The sequence below is a fragment of the Solanum stenotomum genome, chromosome 12 (assembly GCF_019186545.1).
Source record: "Solanum stenotomum isolate F172 chromosome 12, ASM1918654v1, whole genome shotgun sequence".
In the NCBI taxonomy this organism is placed as follows: domain Eukaryota; kingdom Viridiplantae; phylum Streptophyta; class Magnoliopsida; order Solanales; family Solanaceae; genus Solanum; species Solanum stenotomum.
Genome location: NC_064293.1, coordinates 46415959 through 46433755, shown reverse-complemented (window position 1 = coordinate 46433755; position 17797 = coordinate 46415959). Strand labels below are relative to the sequence as shown.

General features: G+C 35.9%; 2 protein-coding genes across 4 annotated transcripts; one reads left to right on the top strand and one right to left on the bottom strand.

The window, feature by feature from the left end:
• The first annotated feature begins 3316 nt into the window (after window positions 1–3316).
• LOC125847763 (uncharacterized) lies at window positions 3317–4322 on the top strand. The gene is made up of 3 exons (XM_049527445.1): window positions 3317–3686; window positions 3766–4044; window positions 4158–4322. The coding sequence occupies exons 1-3, from the start codon at window positions 3569–3571 to the stop codon at window positions 4235–4237; spliced, it is 477 nt and encodes a 158-aa protein (XP_049383402.1). The 5' UTR covers window positions 3317–3568; the 3' UTR covers window positions 4238–4322.
• Window positions 4323–4415: 93 nt separating this feature from the next.
• Window positions 4416–17083, bottom strand: LOC125847728 (histone-lysine N-methyltransferase SUVR5). Of its 3 annotated transcripts, none has more exons than XM_049527404.1 (12): window positions 16790–17083; window positions 13858–14453; window positions 12410–12712; window positions 12185–12295; window positions 10953–11051; window positions 7561–10374; window positions 7250–7411; window positions 6849–6965; window positions 6679–6782; window positions 6446–6583; window positions 5069–5156; window positions 4416–4811 (listed from the first exon to the last, which is right to left on the bottom strand). In XM_049527404.1, exons 2-12 carry the CDS (start codon window positions 14341–14343, stop codon window positions 4704–4706), a joined length of 4530 nt encoding a protein of 1509 aa, XP_049383361.1. In that variant the 5' UTR covers window positions 14344–14453; window positions 16790–17083; the 3' UTR covers window positions 4416–4703. The 3 variants fall into 3 exon arrangements, with proteins under 3 accessions (XP_049383361.1, XP_049383359.1, XP_049383360.1); XM_049527402.1 differs by having other exon boundaries at window positions 13858–14436; XM_049527403.1 differs by lacking the exon at window positions 16790–17083 and adding an exon at window positions 16538–16678 and having other exon boundaries at window positions 13858–14436.
• Between the last annotated feature and the right edge of the window lie 714 nt (window positions 17084–17797).

The window sequence follows — 17797 nt, the reverse complement described above, 5'->3', positions numbered from 1 at the left end:
TTAGTGGTTTTGATAATTCCCCTTATTTGTATCGAGTAAGTTTTGACCAAATAAAAAGGAACTTAAGATGGTTATATAATTATTGACATTTGACAATATTTAAATTATGTATAGTACATATTTCTCTTTCAAATCTTTTCTATTTCCATTTCCACTCACTAACTACAAAAGTGTGAAGAATAATTTGCATAAAGATGATTTTTGTCATGATTGGGATTTAGCCAACAAAACTCATTACGAGTTGACAAATTATTGACATTAAACATCACTTACTGTGTAATGTCAATTCTTTATATTATTATCATAATGGACTGTGACTAATTGGTGTTTAACTGGCACTAATCCATTTCACATGTTATGAACATCTTTGAAACATGATGATATATTTATGCGACCTTTTCTTTTACTCCATGTGACAGCTAATACCATACTTTGCGACAAGATCTGATATTTGCTTCTCAATTAGATTTAAGTTTCCTTTCAACACAATTTAATAGTCAGAAGGCCATAGTATAAATCGTAATAACTTTTTTTAAGAAAATAAATTGTACCTCTCATTAAATAAGACATTAGGTTACGCTTTCCCATTTGTCAAGTATACTACAAAGAATAGCATGGATTAGAAGAGAATAACATTCTGGCACAATATGTGGGCATTGAATTAGTAGGTATATAATGTTCGAATCTCCTGCCCTAGAACCTGCTTTTTATTGATATTGATCTAGAATTACCTATTAATTAAAAAATGTTTATTATTCCTAACCAGAAATTAAACTAATCTCGAGATTCAGAAACATATCATTATGCCTAACCTTAAGGAAAAAGATCTTGTTAGTTCTACCGTATATATATAAACTATTACGTCGATTTGGATTGAAAGGAAGAAGTTATTAGGACCCTTACTTTGAGAGTTGATTCGTTTCTACTTTCCTGGGATATCTTGATTATGTGCAAATTAAAGAGAAAATCAAGTCTACATCTTTATCCAACCCGAATTTAGGTGCAATTACTGATATCAAAGTAAAAGAAGGTGCATTAATACAATAGACTTTTGTTTCCATAGAATAGGAAGATAGAATAGAGGGGAAATGGGGACCAAAGTAATGTTTTAGGCTCATTGTTGCAAGTGCAATTATAGGATGTGCAAAGTGATGATGACACTATGTGTGTAATTATTATTATTAGAATTATAAGAAGAAAAGAAACACGTTCTTGTCATGAGTAGTTATAAGTAGTGTACAAAAAGAAGTCCATTATAGTAATTAGCTAGCTCTCCTTGTCACACCAATATTGGCCCCATTTTATTATATATTGGCATTTCCTATCATTCTTCTAATTCCTATATGCTCCTCCATGTGGGGTGGGAATTAATGTGGTATCTTAAAAAATCTATGTGCCCCTCTAATATAATACAGCCTTCATCGTTGTAAAATATATGGGAATGGGACTTTGTTTAAGAATCTGATCATATATCCTGTTTTCCCGGACATTCTTAATCAAAAGGTCTCGAATTCATATTCTCTTGGATACAAAATCGTTTTTGTTAGGGAACACTTTATCCTTTTCGGTGCGAATTCGGATGGAAAACAAAAGGAACAAATAGAAAAGGCCTAAATATGCCTCAATATTATCCTACACAGTTTTAAAATATTTTCCGTTTTGAGCATCTGTTCACCCAATTTAAAAATCTCGAGGTTCTTTATATTTTATTTTATTTTTGGAACAAATATATGTTGTTCTAATTTTATATATTCGATAAATAAGTAAACAAAAAGGAATTAAAGAAAATTTTGACAATTGAAGTAGTGAAAAAATGTAAATTATACTACGTGTTAACAGAAAGAAAAAAAAAATTATGCTGTAGTTTGAGGCTTAACCTCCTGGCACCAGTCTGAAGGTGGTCAGGGAATTGGGCGCTCTTTATTTTGTAGTTTTGTTGATGAGTGCTGGTAAAAATATTTCAGAGTTGTTAAAAAAAAAAAACAGAAAAATTAAAAGGAAAGCCGGACTTTTTTTTCGAAAAAAAGTAGGTTATAAGTTTAAGTTCTAGCAATATAGATGAGAGAAAGTCTAGTCGGAATGAAAGTTTGGTTAAAAAATGAAGGGAATAGTATCCATTTCTTGGAGACCTTATAACCCTGTTGAAAATTTGGCTCATTTATTTTTTCATTGATTTTCTCAATTATTGAGAGCCCAAGAAGTACATAAAGAGCTATATCCTTATTTGTTTTCATCAATTGAAGTGGTGGCTGATGATGTGTTGGTAGTGGAAATGGTTGGTAATAGGGATTGGTCACATTGTACCGATAATGGTGGTGGAGATGGTGATGGCAATGTCAATGGATATAATTATAATGATGGAGTAGTAGATGTGGTAGTGATTGACAGTAGTGGTTGACAGTGATGGTGATTGTCAGTGGTGGTGGTTGTGATGGTGAAATTGGTTGTCAGTGCTAATGGTGATAACTAAAGAATGTGTGGTGATTGACGATGTGTTGCTGGTGGAGGTTGTTTGTAATAGGAATTGGCTACAGTGGTGGTATTGGTTGAAAGTAATAGTGGATGTGGTGGCATTGGTGACAGTGAACATAATTATAATGTTGGCAAGGTAATACGTGTGGTAGCGATTAATACAAGTGGTTAGCAATGGTGATGGTTGTCAGTGAAAACAATGATGTTGTTTCAATAACACTAACAAAAATCTAGTGTAATTAACATGTATCTCGCATACTGGATATGCGAGTGAGATAAGAGAGTGACAAGCAAGATAGGAGGGAGGCGAGGGCGCGAGATTTGTATATGTATCCTAGATACATGCGAATCTACTTGAATAAAGTGTATCTAGAACAAATTAACCCAATTTTGAGTCCATATATTTCGAGATACTATCTGGGTACGAAAATTTATAATATTACAACATAGCGTGTATTCAAGTAATTAGATTATATACTAGTGAGATTATTGTAAATTACTCTTAAATAAAAAATTTTGGCCCATGGATCGGGCTTATAAGCCCTAGTTTTAAATGGGCTTGAAAAATTATATTCCAACCCTACCCTAATAACGGGTAGGGTTGGACCGGTCCCATGGGTTGAGCCCATTTTGACGGCTCTAAGAGTGATGGTAAATATTATCCACACAAAAATATCTTTTAATGATATTAAGACTTGTTCAAGATCTTAATGACTAAACTTATCTCAGACTAAATAAGTACTTAAATCTTAATGTAAACAAATACACTTAATCATTTACATTTAGACTTTCATTAAGTGCCAACAAATAAGGCCTAAAGTGATTTCTTCCCCTCTAGTCAAGCCTTAAGTTGATAGATAGATTTACTCTATACCTGAGATAATGGGAGTTAACAAGTAATCGTGAAATTTATCAAGTTTAGTTCTCCTCATAGCCATGAAAATTTTGGTGAACGTGGTGCAAAAGTCCTGGTCAACATTATTTCACAATAAAATATACTAGTGTGTCTGTACTTGTTTATCAATGAAAGTAGTTGGCTTAGATCATCTTTCACCCCTGGCACAATTTCAAAGGAAGAGTCAAATCTCTACACAACATGAAAGCAGAATCATCTTCTCAAGAACCTCAGATGCACATGACATCATCAAGATGTTCTTCACTATTAATGGCTTTCCTTTTTGCTCTCTCTGCATCTTTCCAATTCAATGACCCTGGTAATTAATTACCCTTTCTTCATTTAGCTATCTTTGGGATTCCTAACTGATTTCATTTCTTTCTGTTTTTGGTTTTCAGATTGGTATTTCTGGTTTCCTCTATATGCACTGGCTTGCCTTGTCAACATGGTCAATGGATTCACAAAAATAGCCAAAATTACTCTCTTGATGGGGACCATCTTATTCCTTAAAGTTGTCATTGAAGATATTTGGTTTCATCAAGGCATATCTGGAATTTGGTCATTTGATATGAGGGAGAGAGTAGTGAGGGAAAAGATTGGAAGTGGACTTGTTATTCTCTCCATGTCTTTACTACTGCAAAAAGAAAACCCCAACAATACAACACTTTTTGAACTTGGTAATTTTTCTACACCTCTTCCTTTGGTTTGATTCTCATATGTGTGTTGAATGTTTTTAGCCTTTTGTATTACTGTTTGTCCACTATGTCATGCATCTGTTTTTTGCTTGCAGGTCAGTCAATCTTGGTTGCAATAGGTTATGGCCTGTCCTTCGCGTTCTTTTTGTTCTCAATGCCAGAAATGAAGTTGTAATCTTACAACAGTTTATAGTCTAGTGGTATCAGTAGTATGAGTATTTCATAAGTTGGGTGCGAGTTTAATTCTCACTATTCTGTTTATCCTTTAAATCGATCCCCAGTGTAATAAATTTATTGGGAAAAAAAATAATATTACTAGCAGCAGTGTCTAGACTCAAATTCTTGTCTCTACATTTATGAGTGGAAATTTGGCCATGCATTTCTGATTGAAATTGAAGAGTGAGTGACCCCAGAAACTATAGAGAAAGAAAAAGCAAACTGGTAAAGCTACAAATCTGTGATGGTAAATTTCATTACATCACCAGAAGACGTGTGACAAAACTAGGTCACACAAACTATAAACTAAGGACAATTACAAACTTTTTGCTTCCTGCTAACACACCAGGCCTGCCTCGGGATTCCAAATCTCTACAGATCTGAATTCATAAACCTCTGAATGCACAATATATTAAGTAGAGGATTTAGTAAAGACGTCCCCTGCAATTGGAGGAGCCACACAGGCATGGAGACCCTTCTCCGGGCAATAGTTTGTATCTATAATCATAGGTCAGTTCTTCACCTGCAAGTATCTGCTCAAGGAAGTCGAGGGGGTACACTATGTCAGAGTCACGAAAGGCAAAGAGAAGGAGGGGGCACAATGTATCAGACAAAAACTTAAGACATCAGGGGATAAACCAGTCCTAGCTGAGATCAAATAAAGTTACCCAAAAAAAATCCAGTAAAAAAAATAAGAACAGGCAGCAATCTGTTTTTTTTTCATGATCTGACTGATACAATTGTGCATCGTCACTTGACCAATATTTACCAAAGAGGAGAGAGAACATACATCTCGCCTTGCATAAAAACCAACATGTGCAAGCTGATGTTCCATGCTTTCCACGAGAACTTGGTAATTCACGAGATTTGGTGAGCAACTAAAATTGCAACAAAAAAGAAACCAAAACATTTTCGTAAGAACTTAACTGAAAGCAATCTGAAATAATATTACACATCAACTCATGATCAGCAGCAGGAAATCCAAAAAAAAAAAAACAGCTACTGTTTCACTTATCAATATTTTTTTTTTCTTTTCTGTGTTTGTGTGTATGCTACTTTTACAGCAGAAGAGAACTTAAACTCCTCTTGAGTTACAAATAAGACATTTGTTAAGTGAAGGATCATTCCATTGACAAGCAGCAATCTACAGGCCACTGGAAGCCATCCTAATTGCATATGCATTCTAAGTAGGAATATTTCATCTATTAAGATTTTCATGTAGGCAGCATGGTTGTAGTACTCATTATGTCCTATGCAATTAGTACTACACCAGCATAATTGCTCTACATTCTATAAGAAAGGGCCCACCCAATAAGCTATCTTGCTTGACAAAAACAAGCGGCGAGAACTTTCTAGCAGTGTTTATGGGAAACTACTTTATAGGAAACCAAGGTGTAAATCATATGTAGAAACTCTACACAATCATCAAAAAAATAAAAGATGTAAGAGACAGGACAAACTTTCACATAGTTATACAACAACAGTGTACCCCAATTTAATCCCACATAGTTATATCTATTTAAATCTCTCAGCAACACCCAGGTAGGTGAGGTAGAAGCACTGAATGGCAGAAGTGAGAACAAGTTGAAGAAGCCCTTAATGATCAGTCAATAACCTACATATTTTAGAACAGATTTGGTGGAATTGAAAACAGGAATTATGATTTGTATGCAGTTGAGTTAAGCAAATTGATCACTAGAGTGTACTGGCCAAGTAAAAAAAAAAAAAGAACAGAAAAAGATAGTAAATCAGTCGTTGTATCTTGATTGTGACTTTTTTTCAGTATGCTGCTCCGTGTAAGGAGTGCCATGCACGGGTGGAGCAAAAAGATGGTATTCTTGCAGACTACTTAACAGTGTTTTTTATGTAAAAGAAGACCTTTTATCTTTATAGCAAGTTGGAGTAGAACTCAATTGAATTTTTGCCTAGTACAGGAATTGCATGCTGGTATTGTAATAATAGATTTGTTGGTTTGTCAATCTTCAGTTAATGAACTGACCATTATAAGCTTTGTTTGGCATTATAAAGGAACTTTGAGACGTGGTATTTCCACATTGCCTTTACTTATACACTTCTATTGGAGCTGATGGTCCCAATATAATGCAAATTGAGGCAATTATAACCACATTGCGATTAAAGCAAATCAAGAAGAGAGCTGTAACAGTACCTGTGGTTGATATAACGGGAAATGTTTCCATAGTTAGTAGCATCAATTACATATGGAGACTGCCCTTCAATCAGTCTGCTCATATCATTGATGTGAGCATCTATCTCCAAGAAGTACCCACAACCTTCTGTGGCATACCTACTCAAATAGGTGGATCCAGATATAAATAAGGTGCAATGACATACAACAAAGAAATTTTAGCTAGCAAGTAGAATGTGTTATAAACTTATAACCTATTGCGTCTTTTATTTGCTTCCTGCTCATCAAGTACCTCTCCTACATATTCACACACAAATGTACCACAAAGGATTGCTTCTCTTGCCCTGACTGCCCATCCCTGTAAGATAAAATAGTAAATAGCTAGAGAAACTAACGCCTTAATAATTTCAGATCAAAGCATTACCCTTGTCTCGGTTTTGTATATTTCTAGCTTCACACGCACTCCACTCTGTAAAACCCTATTCTGACAAGATTTACTGCATGAGCACCATTGATTGCATTCATAGACAAGGTAGCCCTCCTGAAAATCAAGTTAGACAATCAGGCGCAAAATGCTAATCAAATCGAACAAACCCTACAAAATTTCAAGCATCATGTATGATGATCATACTGTAATGCTCTCTCAGCCAACACAGTTATCAGACAAATCCAGATTATTGAGCAGAAGATAGTACACAGGGCTTCCTTATCTTTTTAATGACAAGAGTACACAAGGCATCCTAGAGTGCATAATTATCAGCCAAAAAAACTACGGACTGCAAATCACAAAATTACGAAAGAAAAATCAAAGGAATGTATTTTTACCTCCAACATAATCCGACCTCTCTCATCATATGGGAACCTTCCACGCATAGGCTTCCCATAAATATCTTTTGCATCCTCGTAATCATTATCAAAAAGGTAAATATGATCACAAGTTTGAGAAGAGCATGATGAATTTGGACAAGCACACCCCAATTGGGAACTCTGCCATAAAAGGGAAAAAATGATTTAGAGAGGAGGGGAGACAGTGACTGAGGGAAAATAACAACTAAAGGTTATGAAAACCATTTGTTCCAGTGCTTTGCCAGATGAAATGGAAGTTGCATGGAATACTAGAAGTCAAAACAAGTTACCCCTATTGCAAGATCCACGGATTGATCAATCAATGATTTTGTTGCATAGGTAAAGCTCTCCCAAGGTAGAGAACTTGTGGTAATTTGGCCATTGGAGCCATCAGCAAGAATGTGGAGGGAGGCAAAAAGATTTTCTTCTACCACACAAGTTATCGGAACTGACTCCTGTCCAAAGCTTATGTCATCACACAAGAGAATAGTTTTGTCGGATGGTTCATGCTTGAACTGTTGAGAATCAATGACATAGTGACATTCATCCATAGTCCACTCACTAATAGCAGAATTTGGTGGAATACTTCCAGTTCTATTTGCTTGACCAGGAAGGGGAAGTACTGAAGATACTATGAAAGGATCATGAACAGGTCTACATCCTTTGGGGCAAATGAAACCATCTTGGTGCCAGCTTACAAGGATATTGTGCTCACTACACAATTTTGCTGCTTTGAGATACATGCGCTCTGGCAAAATTCCATATGTTGCTTCAAGTGATGCTTGGAGGCTTACTTTGCAGCAAGTAATCCGAGCTATTGATAAGATGTCTGAGTTACTTGGCCGTGGCTTTGTTCTCTTAATCTCAGCAAACAATATCTTTGCAATATCTAAGCAGTGGGGATCTGCCAGTCTACCTAGACCAGCTGCCTCGGTTGCACTAGGTTGAATCGTAGATTTTCCACTAATAATGGAGTTTGATGACAGGATGTGTCTCTTCATATTCTGAGCATTTCTGTTCCTAATCCTATATGCTACAGAGCTGAGACCCTTCTTGAATTTCGGACGGCTAAGTCCTCCTGACTTCAATTTATGAGCATATAAACGGATGCCCTTCTTGGAGATATGAGAGCCAACAGGATTAGGACCCATGTGAGCAGCCTGATGATGGCGGCCTAGATCAGGTAGCAAGTCAAATTTCAGGCTACAAAATCTGCAGATGAATTTTCGGAAACCAGACTGGTTCTCTGAATTGAAATTATGTGTCGACAACGAGTAGCCTATATCAGGCTTCTCTGACGCAACCTCACTTGCAGGAAAATGATTCTCTTGAGCAGTATGAGACCATCTAAAACTGGCAGGATGTGCGGTGAGCACATGGGACCATAACTCCTCTGAGTTCCCAAAATTGCTAGTACACGGAATACACTGGAAAAGCATGCAATTTTCAACAAACTGTGAATGGTGCCTTTCCTGCACATGAGTTTCCAAAACTTTCTTATTAGTAAAAGAATCCAGGCAGATAGCACAAGCATAACCCCTGAACAGCCATTGAGCTTCCTTTTTGTGGTTGTCCATCCAGTGCGTGCCAAGCACTTGCTCATCTGGAAACGTCTCTGAGCAATTTTTGCACTTTATGACATCACAATGATCCTGGTCATTATCAGTAATCCTTAATAATGGAATTGGTTCTTCGATGTAAGAGGAAGCTTGTGCATTTTCACTAGAGCTAAAGCCCCAAACACTTTTCAGCCTCTCTTTTTCAGTACAAACTAATTTCATTAAGAATTCACCAACCATTGGATCTTTAGAAGCTTCAGATATGACCCACTGGAATTGCACTTCTTTTGGAATTGGGTTTCTCAAGGAAAGTAAACTTTTGAGAAGTCTATAGAAAAGCTCACAAGCTTGATGTAAATACAATCTTTGATCCCTGGACTGGCAATCCTTCAAAAGTTCTATGAATACTTCCTTTGAAATTATCCTACTCCTGCCATTCCTCGCACGTTTAAGCCAGCTTGGTAAATGCTTCTCACAGTATAATGAATGTCGTTTTGGACTTTCTACGCAAAGCTCACTTCCATGTGGCCACAAACCAATGCAATGCATCTCAGAACCACTAGGTCTGTTCTGCAAATACCGAGGCACCTCAAGCAAGTTGTTCCTATAGCAAGATTCTCCACGAAGAACTGAGATAGGATCAACTTGGAGCGGAGCATCAAATGCTCCAGCGAGAACAATATCTTTGCAACTTGAGGTATCCAATCTAAGGACATTGTCGTCATGCTTTCGTTTATGTTTACTCTCAGGCAAAATAGAACCTAATCCTTTCTCATCTCGGGGCCTGTGTTTCTTACAGAAAGGAGAGCCACATAAGGCACGATGTTTACATTTAGTCCCAAGAACAGTGGTCCCTCCACACATCGGTGTATCAACATGTGGAGATGCATCCACCTTAATTGAGCTACTGGCAAAGCGAGAGGCCAAGTGCACACAACAATAAACATCACCATCATTTGCCCATCTGACACATTGTCTTCTTTTGGATTCAATAAAAGCCATACACTGGCGATTCTTACTTCCATGATCAAAGGAATTACTTGAAACAACTCCATTTATAGGGGTCAGTTCCACATCTTTCATCTGAATGACGTCGGAACTGTCTGCTTGAACAATAATCTCTCCCCATCTATCTGCCACACTACCAGGAGAACCACTTGGAGGAACCTCTCCAAGAGAAATGTCATCTTTTGTTGGTTCAGATTCTAACAGTACATTTTTGGAGATATCATGGCCACCAAGAACACCAGCATCAAATCCAACAGGGACAGCCTGATGTGACACCTGAAATTCCACTGGCAAAGCATGTGCCTCAGCACGACGAACTTCAAGCTTGGGCCTCTTTCTGCTCTGCTGAAGCTCCATTTTCAATGGGCTATCATTATTCGGCTGTTCAACATCTCCACTATCAGATACGGGATGTGAAACTGAAAACCATTTCATAACCTCAGATTTGCAATTCTTCCACTGAGAGTTCAGATCAAGATGTAATCCTTCATTTGGAAGTGAGTTCAACTCATCCCAAAGTATAGAATCAGCCAATTCCTGAATAGAAAGATAAAAGCTTTAGTCTGCGCCAAGATATTAATATGATGAAATTTCAAAAGACCAGTTCAGCATCTATTCAATCAAATGGGTTTTCACTGATAAGGTAAAATGCTATTGAGAAGGTAGCAACTGTCATCAGTGAAGTAACTGCAGACATAATCAAGGACTAACACGCACACGTCCTTCCCACATCCCAAAGTGCCAACAGGAAGTTGGATTCTGCTTCTTGACAATGAAGCATGTTCCTATGCATCAACAACAATCATACTTTAGTCCTTGCAAAACTTCACTTTCAATGGCAGCAATCAGCTCTTAAAAGAGCAACACCCATCCCATATAACTGCCTCAGTGGTGCAGTAAAACTCCAAAGTTCCAGTTGTGTGGAAACAGAAACTCAATCATAAGAAGTCAAGTACACATATATTATAATTAATTACTCATAATTATTATTAGAAGTAATAAATTTTCACTCAAGAAAAAGACAACAAAAGAACAGCAAAACAAACAATAAAAATTTTACAACCAAGATATACAAGCAGAATAGATGCATATATGAGCATCATTTAGGGATTTACCTCCTTCAGCATTTCAATTGTCTCAGCACTGTTGGCATTCTGACAGCACTGAATCCAAGACTCCATCGAAAATGATTTTTTATACAACGGCAGTATCATCTGCATAAGTAAATGATTGTGTTATCCAGGCACAAGCAAGAATAGTATTATCCAGGCCAAGCAAGAATAAGTATAGTGCAAGCCATGAGAAGTCAAACCTTGATTATGGATACCAATTATTTGTTTCGGCTTTTTACCTTACTATACATTTCTGTCCTTTTCTTTTCTTCGTTAGAGATGATGTTTGGTAAACTGAACTCATTTTACCCTCCACTTGAAAAACTTATATACAGAGTAGCATTGACAAAAATACATTGTTGTATTCATTACTATACCTATCAAAGATAGCGTTAGAGTGGGTTAGAGTCCCACATTGGTTGGGGAATGGACTAGTGATATACTTAAATGGATTTGGGCAAATCCTCCCCTCATGAGCTGCTTTTGGGGTTGAATTAGGCTCAAGTGTTATATCTTTACATGGTATCATAGCTAGGTCCATCCCCATTTAGGCTCCCGGTCCACACTCTAGCAGGGTCTAGGCATGAAGGGGAGTGTTAAAGTGGGTTAGAGTCCCAAATTGGTTGGGAATGGACCAATGGACTGCTTATAAAGACTTAGGTAATCCTCCCCTCATGAGCTAGCTTTTGGGCCATGTGTCATATCTTTACAAAAAGTATTAAGTAATAACTCAAGGGATCCATTTGGAAAAATCTTCATGATAAGTCGAATTAAAGCCTAAGAGCACTCCCATTCTAGTCATGCTAGAGACATGTTAAGGACGTGTGTTGACTCTTCGTCCAATAGTCAATTGTCAACATTAAAGTTTGACAACACAATTTTTGCTAGTTTGATGATTCCAAAGTATAGATGTTTTGCCAGCGACATATGCCTACCTAGACACAACAATCTTTGGGTAGTGGTTGTTCTACTTAGCTTAAAGAACAACAGAGGATTAGAAACAATTGGCACTTTAAGATCAATAAGAAGAAGAATCCGTGTAAGATATGTTACCATTTTTAAAACAAAGAAGCAAAAGAATGGCACTGGAAAATTGCAGTGTCAAAAACAACAATGCAGTTCAGGAACCAGAATTTAGTGTCGTGAACCACATCAAAGGAGAGTGCTGGAGAAAGGAAACACAAAAGAGGGGAGAGTATGCATCTTTGCGTAGCTTCAAAGACAGGAGATTTTACATCATTAAATTTCAAAAGCATCCTTCCAAGATCAGGATAGCCCTTGCAGCGGGAAACCTCCATTGCAAATTCCTTCCATACCATCACACTGCGAGCAGTCTCTTCTAGAGCCTACATGAGTCAAGTAGCATCTCAACTTTTAAAAGATAATAAAAAAGTTAAAAACAAGCATGAATTAAATGTGAATGTATGTCTCTATATGTAATATGAGCTTCAAAAGCAAACCTCGGCATGTAATTGATCAATAATATTCAGTATGCTGATAGCAAGTCTTTGCATGATAAAACGGTGACCAAGAGTCAAGTCTTTCACCGTTTTCACCCCAACTTTATGGGTTTTATATGCGATGGGATGCGGAAATTCACTAATTGGGCGAACAAGAAGCACATCGGCCCAAGAATAATTTCTGGTGCGAGGAAAGAATATCACAAGATATTTTTTCCTCTCATGCGTAGGCTTAGCTTTGAGAGTCGATAGCGGCCAATCAGCTCTTGCACATCTAATTCCTGCTTGCCACAACCCCCTCCACTACAGAATATGCAAAATCAATAAAGAATCATCAGTAAGCAATCTTGTTTCTTTTTTTCAGGGGGGGGGGGGTCAAGGAGGGTTAGTATTAGTTGGGTAACAAAGGCAAAATGCAATGTGCTTCCATAAAATTATACTTTACAAAGAGCATCAGATTGTACATTAAAGCGATTCCTCAATATTTTCGAGCATGGAAAGGGAACACAAATTTGCTACTTAAGATGGACAGATGACTACCAGCCAATTATGTCCAACATCAGTTTTATAAGTTGACTTCGCCTCATCTCATCCCTTCCTTGATATCACTCTTTACTTCTATATTTTATTTTTTTAATGACCGTGGTGTCCGGGCCAGCTTTCACTCACCTCGACTAATTCCACGGGATACCTGCCACCTCCCAACAACAACAGGTACTAGGAAACTCTTTACTTCTATTTTTGATTCATTTATATCTTGTACTAAATAGAGGATCCCCTTTTGTATAGATATTTAGAATAGTTTGATGGAATATTGTGGTTGAGAGTCTTGAAACATACATCTACATACTTTTGACACCATCTTGGTGTGCTTAACTTTACCGAAAGAAAAGGAAGCAATGTCAAAGGTCCTTTCTTAGTAATTCCAGTGATTCAATTATTATGTACAAAATGAGATATTGCAAGATCCCTCTCAGTACATGAATAAAGGAATGAAAAAGAATCCGTGTAATCAGCCAAAATCTGTATGTAATAGGAGTAGCAAGTATGATCATGATCACACCAATCCAAAAGAAACCTTGATGCAACATTTCAATCTGTTGAATTGAAAGAAAATATGTCCTAGACTCACTAAACTTGGGTAATCGATATGCAGAACATACTTTTTAAGAAAAATTTCATTCCATGCAGCTCAATGGCTTAATGTCATGAACTTATGTCTAAGACTTATGATGTGTCATTTTCAGTTTCACTACTCTCACCGAGAACCACTTGCTCCGCCAATCAGGAACATGTTGTGTTGATATCCACTTTTAAAGGTGATTTAAGTAAACACAAGAATTAAAGGGTACAGGACTCCAAAAATATCTTTATCCAAATAGGAAAAGTTAAGCATGTAGGTTATAGAAATATATACCGAGATAAAATGACCAAATACTAATAAATACCTTGACCCATACTGCTAGAGGTCCATCTTCATCCAGCCACTTGGACTCACAGGAAGAGGATCCCACAACCTGGTTACTATAAGGGAGTCCACTTTCAATAGTGTCAACAACTGGTCGCAGGCACTCTGGCACTAGATCAGATCTTGTAACGTGATCATGTTCCACAACATTGTCATCTCCAGAATCATGGAAATCACTGGACAGCATTTGGCCATCTCCCCCAAAATCATAATATGCATCTTTAGTAGGAATCACATCTGCAGTTGGTAATCCCTCGACAGAGAATTGACGTCCATCTGCTTTCTCTTCCTGAAACTCCTTCATATTAAGAAGGACATCATCGACTTTCACATCACCGGCTTGAACTTGTTCTGCATGTTCAAGGTGGTTTGGTTTTCCACCATACATAAGAGTAGTTCCAGAGCCCTGTTGAGGGCAATCAGACTCCGGGACATAATGTATATTGGAACATGGGAGCACTTCCATGATTGCAGAAGAAAATCTTCACTGCCATACGATGACTGAACAAGTTTGGCGATGAATTCAACCTCTCTATTATATGCTAACCTGACTAGTATCCTGGTTAAACAAGTAATCTGAAAATTCTAAGAATAAACAAACATACAAAACCTCTGAGATACACTACATGCATGCAGTTTATTTTCTTAGCAATAAGCAGAATAAAAAGAAGTTACTTTTTCAAGCGCCAAATACAAAAGGTTATGATAAACCAAAAAATGCACCTTTTTCAACTGCTTGCATACAGCAGCAATGATACTCTTTTGAAATAGCAGGTAGAGTTCTGACAATCTCTATAATCATATCAGCCAGCAGGACTCAAATCTTAAATTACATGCCACACAGAGTTAAACCGATGTGGACTAACTCCTCCCATTGAATTGAACTCTTAAAAATACATTTAGCTTGCTATTAACAAACCATGGCAAATAGGAAACCAACAGAATCTTTCTTATTCAAGACTTCTTACCATGGATCCTATCTTGGTAAAAATAATATATACGAAGGTAACTTTCGCCAGTGTATTTGCTAGTGACTAGTGTTAAAATTTACTTTATTTAAGGTTGCATGAGGAATTTTACCACCTCCAAACATGTGTATCATTCTCATATTGCTTCTAATATTTAGTACTGTAGCTGAATGTCTTTCAAAATCTGCAACTTATTATGGTCCCATCATGTTATTTATATGTTTATCCTACTGATCAAATGTCGTTTAAGAAAAAAAGAAATTTTGAAATTGCAAAACATTTGAGTGGAAACTTGAGCATATACTCTAAACTCTGTAAGGAATGATTAGTACTATAATTGTACTTCATTTAGACAATCAGGTCACTCGGCCTATTATAAGTGTTCCACAAACTGAAAATGCAAAGTTATTGTTAAAAGAGGGAAGAAACTATGCACAAACACACAGAGATGCATATAAATAATTTTCTTCATGAAAAGGACATTGATTTATGTTTACTGGATGTAACAAAAAGGAACATAATATGAGCAGATTTTAAATCCAAAACTATTCATAAAATTGTAAAAAAAATGTTCTAAAATATTATCCTTGCTTATTTTCAAAAAACAGATCCCGAGAACACATCAGGATGAAAAAGAGAGAATTATCTTTTGTATCCAAAGATTTGAGAGGAAAAATGCAGCATAACTTATCTCACAAAAATCCATAGTTTCCTTCTTAATTACTACATCTATCCACTTTTACTTGTCTACTGTACTAAAAATACATGCCCACTTTTACATGTCCAATTTAGATAATCAAAAGATAATTTATCGCTTAGTTCCTAATTCACCCTAATTTTATTAACTATAGTCATTTCTCAAAATATTGGATTTATTATATTCAAAGGGTAATATAGTAAAATTGTCATTCCTTAAGTGGTATGACAACAAGTAAAAATGGAAGGAGGGAGTATTTGTTTTACTTTCTAGTAAGTTAGACTAATGACCTCCCCAAAGATTAACAAACAATGGAGTATGTTATTAGATGAGGTAAAACAACAATAGTAATAGTGATGCTACTAAGAAGAAGAGAATTTCTGAACCAAAACTAGAAAATATTAATGTGCAGAAAATATATAAGTAAACAATGCCCAATTATACAAGTCAAATCGGTAAAGTATTGCTACAGATTCAAGTCCTAATCCATATAGAAATCCCTCTCTGGAAACTAATAATTCAACTGTTTGAACCTCAGCTGTCTATCTCAGCATTCGCTTCGCAGTCCACCTTTAATTGACTGCTAAACAATTTTAAGTTTCAATCCAATTTCAACTGTAACTAATGACATCTACCGATACACGAGCAGAATTCCATGTCAATTATGTACATTAAGCTAGGAAGTTACATCAAATAACTGTTACAAATAATTATCTTTAAACAAGTCATACGATACTGGTATGAAACCGTTACGAATAATCAAAGACACCGCTTCACACCCATGTATATGAAATTGTAAATTACCAAATCAAACACAATTAAACATAAACCTACATTATCTTAATTATCAATTAACATCAATAGAATTAAAACCCTAACTATATCAAAATTGAAATTGTAACACAGATCAAGAATGTACCACGACAATCCTAGGAACCAAAGGTGGGTCCAAATCAAAAAAAAAAAAAAAAAAGTACCAAATTCAATTGACCTACCCCAAATGTATGTATCGCCCTAGAAATCTTTAATGAAATAAAATAAAATCAAAAGGGAAGTGGGTTTTGTTGCTTTCGTGCAAGGGTTTACTGGTGCATGTTGGTTGTCGTATTTGGGTATGAAGAGACCTAGGTAGACATGGCAACACACATATAAATTTAAAAAAAAATATGTGACATATATATATATATATCAAGACTAATATTGTCTAAGCTAAATTAGAGGCATAAAAGAGATGATAGAAAATGTACCTTTACAGCAGAGATCAAGAAATTCTAAGAATATTTTTCCAGTGGGTGCAGATTTGGAGAGAGGGGTATAACAATTTTATTTTTTTATTTTTTGACTAAGTTATATTGTTGGAGTGTTAGGGAAAAAAGGAAAGATATAATAAATGCGTGGTGACCAGATTTTTAAGCTTAGAAATAATGGTTGAATGGGCACGTATAAGGGTCCAAAAATATTATAAAATCGAAGTGGGTAAATTAGGGATGAAAGAAAAGAGGGGGTAAGATGATGAGAAAATTTGATATAAAAAAAAAAAATAACGGAAGAAGAAAAGACCTAAGTAGAATATTAATGGAGTTTGTTTGCGGGTGTAGGTGAAGGAGATTTAAGGCATGAGAATTCCGTAACGTGAAGTGGGTCTAGATTTGGAATAAATGGGTTAAGTTAGGGGCTTTTATGATATTTTATTATTTAACAATGAGAATGCGTACATCGAGATTGTTGAACGATTGATTGGTAGTTGTGCAGTGAAGTACACCGAGGGGTTGGACTAATTTCGAAGAAGGTTAAAATAGGGATTCCAAAATCAACGAAATTTTAGATGGGCCGTTTGATGGACCGCTATGGGCTTAGAGAAATTTTAGAAAATATTTACTATTTATAGCAGTAAAAAAAATCACTGAACACTTATAAAATATTTATAATATAGTTTTAATATATATTATAGACAAAAAATTCTAAAACACATATAATTCAAATTTTAATCATGGATAATACATTTATCATATAATACAATGTGTCAATTTCTTACCAAACAAATATAAAATATCTTTAAATTTTATAATACATTTATATTGCATGCATAATTCCCTTTTAACACATAGCAAATTTGTCATAGTATTTTTATGTATTGCTATAAATGGTAATAAATAAAAAGGATCATTAAAACCATTGGGGTCAATTAATTTGGATTTGAGCAGAAAAATCTCACTTGTGAGTAAAACACTTTTTATCAAAAGTAATACGTGAAT